At 46.0% G+C, this 8,638-nt stretch overlaps 3 protein-coding genes across 3 annotated transcripts; 1 reads left to right on the forward strand and 2 right to left on the reverse strand.

Annotated features, from left to right (window-relative positions):
- Positions 1-1,193: 1,193 nt before the first annotated feature.
- On the reverse strand, positions 1,194-4,122 carry LOC9269473 (nucleosome assembly protein 1-3). Its single transcript, XM_015789299.3, has 10 exons — positions 3,882-4,122; positions 3,722-3,765; positions 3,498-3,593; positions 2,965-3,057; positions 2,720-2,774; positions 2,544-2,608; positions 2,170-2,357; positions 1,897-2,065; positions 1,763-1,806; positions 1,194-1,573 (listed from the first exon to the last, which is right to left on the reverse strand). The coding sequence occupies exons 1-10, from the start codon at positions 3,892-3,894 to the stop codon at positions 1,435-1,437; spliced, it is 906 nt and encodes a 301-aa protein (XP_015644785.1). The 5' UTR covers positions 3,895-4,122; the 3' UTR covers positions 1,194-1,434.
- A 293-nt stretch (positions 4,123-4,415) lies between these two features.
- On the forward strand, positions 4,416-5,422 carry LOC9271980 (uncharacterized). Its single transcript, XM_015791203.3, has one exon. It carries the CDS (start codon positions 4,596-4,598, stop codon positions 5,208-5,210), a length of 615 nt encoding a protein of 204 aa, XP_015646689.1. The 5' UTR covers positions 4,416-4,595; the 3' UTR covers positions 5,211-5,422.
- A 993-nt stretch (positions 5,423-6,415) lies between these two features.
- On the reverse strand, positions 6,416-7,222 carry LOC107275327 (uncharacterized). Its single transcript, XM_015783572.3, has one exon. It carries the CDS (start codon positions 7,210-7,212, stop codon positions 6,622-6,624), a length of 591 nt encoding a protein of 196 aa, XP_015639058.3. The 5' UTR covers positions 7,213-7,222; the 3' UTR covers positions 6,416-6,621.
- Positions 7,223-8,638: the final 1,416 nt, after the last annotated feature.

The following is an 8,638-nucleotide window of genomic DNA, read 5'->3' on the forward strand; positions in this document are numbered from 1 at the left end:
CAAAGATTTGGTTGTGCACGCTATTTTTCTGTTATGTGTTAATTAAACCATAATTTATACGAAAGACAAATGTGTAACACCGATCGTGCCGAATATCTTCAACACTCGTACAAAAATAAACAAGAAAAAAATGTAGCATGCATGACATGTGCAGTGGTGTATCTTAGAATTTTTATATGAATAATCCAACTTTTACATGTGCCTGTGTGTTAGATATCCTGAATATTTTTCTCGGTCTCTTCGTAGCCGTATCCACGTGGCCGTATCTCAGCCATCATTAAATGATTGGATGGCTACGGAAGGGTTGTTTGTTGAAGACCAAACTGTACATGCGCATTGGATAGATTTTACCCAAAGAAAAATAAGTACTCTCTTCGTATGAATTTTGAGCAAGCACCTGGTCAAACTAATGCCAGGAGTACGGAGTACCGTTGTCTTAAATATTGTGATTGATTACGTGAAAATCAATTTTAGTTACAACAGAAATAAATGACAATAAGGTACAAATGCACGAGAACAACTGACAATTTTTTTCGAGGACCGAGAACTTATTATTAAGGGGCCCCATCGTTTGGCCATAGGCTGATAATATGCCATATGACATATTAGATAAAAAATATGAGTAAAACTTTTATATGTGTCCTTAGCGAGTTAAAAGTCAATGTTAAAAAAATAAATTTCGATGAAAAAATTTTACAATCAACTTCAAATTTAAGTTTTAAAATTCAAATTTTGACATTGGCTGATTCTATATAGGGGCAAACGAGGTGGGGTGCAAGCCAGGGCGGATCTACCCATATGCCATAGGCAGGGTGGGTCGACTAACCCAGCTACGACACGTGTCGTCTTACCCCCCTCCCCCAAAGACCCCCTACCCCCCTTATAGTAAGTCTTGGGTCATCAAAATTAGGTATACAAGGTGTGAACGTCCAACATATTAGTTTATCTCTTCACAACGCATGCATGCCACAAACAATGATCGAGGCAATTATGCGATTGAACTATAAATACGGATATGTGTTGTGTTTAATTGCTCTTATCGAGTGAACATCTCCATTCTACGTCCCATATATATTTGGAAGCTACATCCGCCTAGCAAAGATTGTACATAGTGACAATAATGATGGCACTATAGTTTTGACCAGCCGAGCATAATATATGGCAACAATAGGAGAAAATAAAAAAAACACGTAGAAAAGTGAATCCACCACTAATAACTTAATAGAAATCAACTTAGTAGTTGCATATCCTTCAGTCCACTTCTGACTTCTGAGAACTAAGATAAAAAAAAAGTATTGCTGCTTGCACTCCCAGGTCGCTCACCCTGCAATCTAGCAACTCTGCCAGCCTTCCGTTCAAAATAGAGGGATAACAATGGATATAAAAGCATCTAACGTTCTAATACCCCAGTAGAACAAACGACACTTGAATGCCCTATGCTTCTTCATCACTATATTCATCGTCATCATCCTCTTCATCATCCACCCAAGAAGCACCATAATCCTCGTCTTGAACAGCCTCTCCAGTGAACCAAGAAACAACATGTGGTATAATCTTGTCCCTGAGAGTAGATCTGGCAACATGGGCAAGCTAATTTATAACGAGATAATATATACAGGAAGTATGTTGTTTCATAAATAATTTGAAGAATTGTGTCTTTCAGTATAACGTATCATGCATAATAACACAATAGTAATCACTTCTCCTTTAGAAAAAAAACAATTCTAATCGGTTAAGAATGCAATGGAGCATAATAGCTTACGCAATGTCATAATCTCGTTCCATTTGGTTCTGCAATTCTTCAGCCTGTTAAGCAGCAGCAGCGAAAAAGGCCATAAGTTTGGGCATAATGTTTCAGGAATCAATGTATGTAGAATAATTACTTGTTCAACTTACGGTATTTTCGTCAATTTTTGCATCATCCTCTGGAACTTGAGGGGGGCTGAAGAAGTTAAAGAAGCTCTCATATTCTTCAGTCTTTGTTATAGGTTTAGTGCTCTCTGAACTCTCTTTTGTTAGCACCTCCTGTGTCAAACAATTTCCTGGATGCCATTCGATTTCAGTCCTAAGAAAAAAAGCGGTCAGGGAATATTTCAAATAGGAAATGCACGAGAGATTTTTTTTCATCATAATAAAAACACAAATTTGCAGAAATAAAATGATATATACCCAATTGCTTTCTCTAGGATGGGTTCATCATCTTCATCAATCATGTGGTATGTTTTAGTCAGCACTTGATTTTTAAAGAAGGGATTTGTATCGAAAAAGAATTCGAACTTAAAACCCTTTGGATCATCAATTCTGCACCATTTGATGTCCTTAAGGTACTTCAGAGCTTCCTCATCGCTCTCATGGATCTGGCAATGGAAAAGGAAAAAAATATTCATTACAAGAATCATTGGCACTTCATTATCTAAAAAAAATGGCACTAAGCAAATCAGCACACTGAACAAATAAATAAGCTCAAGTTCTAATGAGAGCATGAGAACATAAACATTGATAAATTAGAAAGTGGGAATTTACAAACTAGAAAAGCCTCTCACCTCCTCAGCAAGAATCTCATTGTTCTTCATTGCTTTGAGCCAGAAATCTGGAACACCCTTTTCCTCTGCATGGAACCATCGTGAGATTATAGAAAAAAACTAAAAGGGTACCCAATCTATCAATAACCCCAGACGTGCCCAGAACACCTATAGTATGAATAAGAATGATATATCACCTCTTTCTTCAGTCTCGCCCTCTACTTCAAGAACACCACTCACAATTTCAGAACGCTGGAAATTTGTAAGCACAAAAAAGGTCACCAGAACAACACATCATATTTAAAACTCAGAAACATAATTCAAGATATGTTTCTTAAAGAAGAGCTGCCTATACACAAAACAGACAACTCTTTTTGAAAAGAAAGATAAGTGGGGTAAGGCTAGATTGCGTTACATTGCAACAAAAAAGTATGTGTTATACCTTTGAGTACAATGGTCCATAAAGCTTCTGATAATTAGCTTCTAGAGCAGCTTTTTCCTCCAAGAACTTCGCTTCTAGTTCATCATGTTGGCTCTGAAATATTAAACATGTTTTAGAAACTTTTAGGTGTGTGGAATAAAGTTTGTAGCAAATATAACACAATCAACTACATAACAGTAAAAGGCTAAGGTAAAAAGAAAATTCTCTTTACGAAATCAATGGACATCGCTAGCATACGAGCATAATTTGTACTTTCTTAGATAATAGAAGCAACTAAGGATAATTAAGGATAAAGCATCTAATCCAACCGTTTTATACCTGTGAACTTAACAGTACTAAAATATGCATAAGCAAGCTTCTGCAACAGAGGGAATTAACCACCCAAAAACTCTAGTCAATCTCACGTTTCATTGAGGATATTGTCATTATGTACGTCACAATGGGTTTGCATAATAAACAGTACGATGAACGAAAATATGCCGCGAACATCACCACCTCGAAGCTCTCTCTAGTCTTAGCAGTTCTGTTTTTACCTGAATCTCTATGAGCACATCGACGCGCTTCCTGACCACGGGCGCCAGGCTTTCGAGCACGTCAACATGTTGCTCCGCCAACGCCTGCAGCTTGTTCTGCACAGATGACACACGCACATCACCGAATCAACAAAAACCACCATTGCACGATCGCTCCGATTGAAACCCAACAAAGCACACCGAAAAAAAAGCGATCATCACAACGAGAGAGGAAGAGGTTATACCTTCAGCGTCTCCACGAGGATGGCCTTTTCCTCTGACAAGAGCTCTGCATCAGAAACCCGCCGCCGCAAACAGTTAGCCGTAAACCCAATCACGGAATCACCCGAAAAAAAAAACAGCAACAACGCAACAAAATGCGAAGCAGGGGAGAGGTATGCTCACCGGGATTGCTCATGGCTTCTGCGATGGGAGATGGCGGTGATGAACTGATGATGCTCTCCGGCGTGAGGCGGCGAGTTTTCGAGCGAGGCTTCGGATTAGGCGAGCGAGGCGTGGGCGGCGTAAGCCGCGGAAGGTGGTGATAAAGGGTGGGGGAAGTGACAGAGCGGACGGCCCAGATCTCGCGGGAGCTGGGAGACGTGGCCGAACGGGATGCGGGTTCGCGCTCGCCGCGCTCGTGTGGAGTTTGGACTTGCCGCCGCGAGTTCGATTAGGGCCGTTCGGGCCTTTTTCTCTGGTGGATTGTGTGCCTTGTGTGCCTAATAAGCCCGCGGATTTTGTGCCCGCCGCGCCACGAGACTACTCGTAGCGGATGAGATCAGTTACCGTGGTATTCGGCCGAGGTTTCCCATGCGTACCGGACTACCAGGCCTTGCTTCTCCCGTAGCTTACGTGTAAACGACGACCCCCTGTGCCAAACCAATCCCCGGTTGGGATGAATGTATTACAGTAGATTTGTTTTTCTGGGATGCATGCCTTCTTGTCTGTCATACGTCTCGTGCAATCGTATCGTATCAGAAATCCTGTTCTAACCGATATGTTCGGCACTTTGCATGGATTTTGCTATATCTCCTGTCAAGATCTCAATAGCTTCCACCTTCCCTAGCTCTTGATCGACCATCAAACTGAATTTCGGACGAAGAAAATCAGCCAGCCATGGACAGCGAGGAGGACCCTTTGTTGAGGTTAATGAACAAAGTCAGCTTCCTGTTCTGGACGACACTGTTACCAGTTTTTCTGCTAGGGATCTTCGTCGGCGCCCTTCTTTCCAAAGAATGCGAGAAGGCCAAGTACACCATGGATCTCGCCGCCGTCGAGGGGATGGACGTCGCCGCCGTCAGCACGGTTGTCTCCCCCGCGTTCAACCTCAAGCTGCGCGCCGAGAACCCGCGCGCCTTCCGGCCATGGTGTCTCGACCGCGGGGACGTGGTGGTGTCCTACTCCGGCGTGGCACTCGCGTGGGGGCGCGTCCCGGGCTTCTGCGTGAGGAGGAGGGCGATGGCCGAGCTCACGGTGGTGCCCTGGGGCAAGGACGTCCGGTTGTCGGAGGATCTACGCGACCTTCTTGTCTCAGAGTTGCAGCAGGGCACAGCGAAGGTTTCCGTCGAGATGAAGCTGCACTACTACGCTAATTTCGGCATGGCTGCCTTCGCGCCCAGCTCTGGGACGACGTCGATTTCACAGGAGCTTCTCCTGGACTCCTGGGAGGACAACATGAATAGCAGTTTGCTCAAGACGAAGGCTGGTCTCCCGGGAAGACAAGATGAATAATATAGTTTATTCAAGATGAATCCTGACGAGTTATTCTTTTTCTTTGTTGCGTTTTCTTTTGTGAACTCAGCATAATTTTGCTTCTTCTAATTAATATAATAACATTTCGTATTATAAGTAATTTTATTTTTTAGTCAAATTTTATTGATCAAATGTATAAAAAATATAGCAATATTTTTGACTAAAAACAAATGCATAAAAAATTTATTGCACCGCCCTCTGTTTGTGTTGTGTTGAGTCAGCAAGCCCGCTCCTGTTCTCATCCACCACAAGGGCAATGCAGCACCCCTCCTCACATATGCCACCACCACTAAGCTCGTCGGCAACCTCCACTTTCGTAGCTGCCCTCCTTCCTAGCTCGGCGGTAGCCACCACCTCCCATGGCCTACCCGCCCTTCCACCCAAGCTCGTCGAGCGGATTTGAGCTGTTCGACCTTTGTCTCCCATAAGCTCCTAGGTTCGTCGCCCGGATTCTAGCTCGCCAATGCTAGAAAATTTCACCTCTTGCGCAGCCTTCCTCCCAAGCTTGTAAGTTGGATCTGAGCTAACCGATGACCTTCATTTTCCTCTAGGCCCACCTCATGAGTCATGCCGGACAAATGCGATGAATGGACAGAGGATGTGATTCCCATCGCGTGTCATGGGAAGGGAAGGACCTCTCCAGTCTCCACAATTGCTTCAAGTTATTCCCCATCGTGCCCCTATTAATTAAACAATTGGATTTTATTTGGTACATGACAACAGTGGTACTTGGTGATACCTCCTCAAGAATTGTAAAAATTCTCGGTTTTCTATACAATTTATGTGCACGCTCTCTCTGTCCCTCTCTTTTGGCTGGTGGTTGCCAATGAAAATAATCGTGTGTTCAACGCTGAGGGAAGGGGGGACGACGAGTCTCATCAGCAGAGGATCCCGTTAGAGAGGAGTGGAGGAATCTGTTGCTGATGGAGGGATAGGCAGCCAAGCTGAGTGGAGAAATTATGAGAAATTACCAATATGGCGAAACTAGGTATAATAGAAATCTCTTTTTTTTAATAATGGAATATAATAAAATTTTCTTTATAAAAAAATATTAAAATGTCAAATTGTTGTTAGCGGTCAGGTGATGGTATTTTCTCGATGCCAAAGCGTATAATTTCATAAGGAACGAGGAATAACTGTGGTGCATTCATCGATAACTGTTCAATTCATCAAAAATTGATCTCAATAGAATATAATGATCATAATGATGATTTTCCACGTATAAGGTAACATAAACGGCATCCATTTTGGTCAGTGGACAATGGCACAATAATTTAATTTACATAATAAATATAATAAACTAAAAAAATCCATAAGGGATACTGCTTTGCTATTATTAGTAAACTATGATGTTGGTCCTTGGGCTAAACTTTGAGGGTTTGGCCCATATTCAACCATCCAAATCGACGCTCCAGTAGTAGGACTCCCAACCGGGCCAGCCCAGCTGCAAACCAATATCCAGCTGAGCCACGCCTAGCCTTTGCTCCGCCGACATGAGCCGGAACAGCTCCTCCGGCACACCCACCCCATCGCTCGTCGCGTTCACCGCCACCGTCGCGGAACTCCTCGCCCCCAAGCGGAAGCCAGGGGTGCTCCCGTGCGCCAGGGGGACGCCGGCGTAGGAGACCTTGACGCTGCCGCCCTCTCGGTACTGGTCGCCGCAGGCGTCCCCGTTGTCGAGACGCAGGAGTAGATCGAAAGCCGGCGATGCCGCCGCTCCTGGGGCCAGAGATGGATCCAGCCCCCTGACGCCGACGAGCTCGACCGAGCTACTGATTGGCTTGTTGAAGATAACAGCGGTGTCGATTGCTTGGCTGGCCTTGTAGGTTATCCGCATGACAAGAAAAACAGAGAAGAAAAACAGCATGTAGATGAAGGGAAGCAGAAGCGCCATGGCTAGCTTGTAGCCTAGAGTCGGTTTACATACGTCGACGACACCGTAAGAATCATCAGTTTCTTCGTGATCCTTAGCCGGCGCCATGGCGGATAGGTCGGAGGTCAAACGGTGAAACTTGCTTTAGAGCCTAACGAAAAAGTTAGGCAAATTTTGCTACAGGACATCATGACTTTGCGGTTTTAGCTATAGGACACCGCGCGAAGTGACTTTTGGAGGAAGACACTCCCAAAAGTTGGATATTTGCTGGTGGACACCGCAGCCATTAAAATAATAATTTTCGGTTAGAGAGGAGAGAGAAATCGCATGAAATGTCACAAATGCCCATGGACCCACATGTCAGCTCTCTCCTCTCTCTTCTTCCTCTATCCCCTCGGTGTGGCAGCACAGCGCTGTGAGAAGCGACAGGGGACACGTGCAGAGGCCGGTCCCGTCGAGCGAAATGGCGATGGTGCAAGCGAAGAGGATTGGATGGCGAGCAGCCGATCTGGGTGTTTTAATTTGGCGAGTTCGAGGAAGGTAGAAGCGAAGAGGATTGGATAGCGGGCGGTCCAATTTGGGGAAAATAGCGGTGGTGGTTGTTGGGCGCCGGTGAGGGGTGAAATGGGGTCGCGGAGGGGCGTGGGACTTGGTGGTGGTGGCGGCTTGGTCGATTACGCACTGGAGGCGGTGGATTAGAGGTTGAGCGGCGGTGGTGGTTGAGGCAGAGCTCCCATGGCCGTCCATCCTCCCACACTGCCATGGCCGGCGGTCTTCTCCGCCCCGCTCCCCTACCCCACAACACCGCCCAGCGGCATTGCGGTGGACCCGCACTCCGACGCCGCCTTCCTCACTGTGGGCACACAGATCTACAAGGTGTTCGTCCACCCTGCCAAGAAGGCCACCGCCGCCATGTACAAGCGCTAGTTTCAGATCGACGACCTCACCCGCTTCCTGCAATCGCGGGCGCGTGAGATGAAGCGCAGCGGTGCCAATGTTCCTCGCATGCCTTGGCTGGAGCTCCGCCGACGTGCCTACCTCGGACGGTGCGTTTGTGGACGACAGGCTCGAGCTGGTGAGGAGAAGGAGCCCACTGGTGCTGGACCGGACGGACGACGCGACGGAGGTCGGCTCCGCGATGGCAAACAGCTGCAAGGCATGGCTATGTTCAGGAACTGGGGCGCGTGCTGTGCGCCCGCCGGAGGTGGCGCCGGCCATGGCAGTGTGGAAGAAGGGATAAAGAGAGGGAGAGAGGAGAGAGCTGACATATGGGCCCAAGGGCATTTGTGACATTTCATGCGATTTCTCTCTCCTCTTTAATCGGAAATTATTATTTTAATGGCTGCGGTGTCCACCAGCAAATATCCAACTTTTGGGAGTGTCTTCCCCCAAAAGTCACTTCGCGCGGTGTCCTACAGATAAAACCGCAAAGTCACGATGTCCTGTAGCAAAATTTGCCAAAAAGTTATGGTTGGTATCGTCTGGCCGGCGTGAAATTTAAGCCAGTTGTAAACATGTTGCGACTTGCGACGGG

The sequence above is a fragment of the Oryza sativa genome, chromosome 1 (genome assembly GCF_034140825.1).
Source record: "Oryza sativa Japonica Group chromosome 1, ASM3414082v1".
Classification (NCBI taxonomy): domain Eukaryota; kingdom Viridiplantae; phylum Streptophyta; class Magnoliopsida; order Poales; family Poaceae; genus Oryza; species Oryza sativa.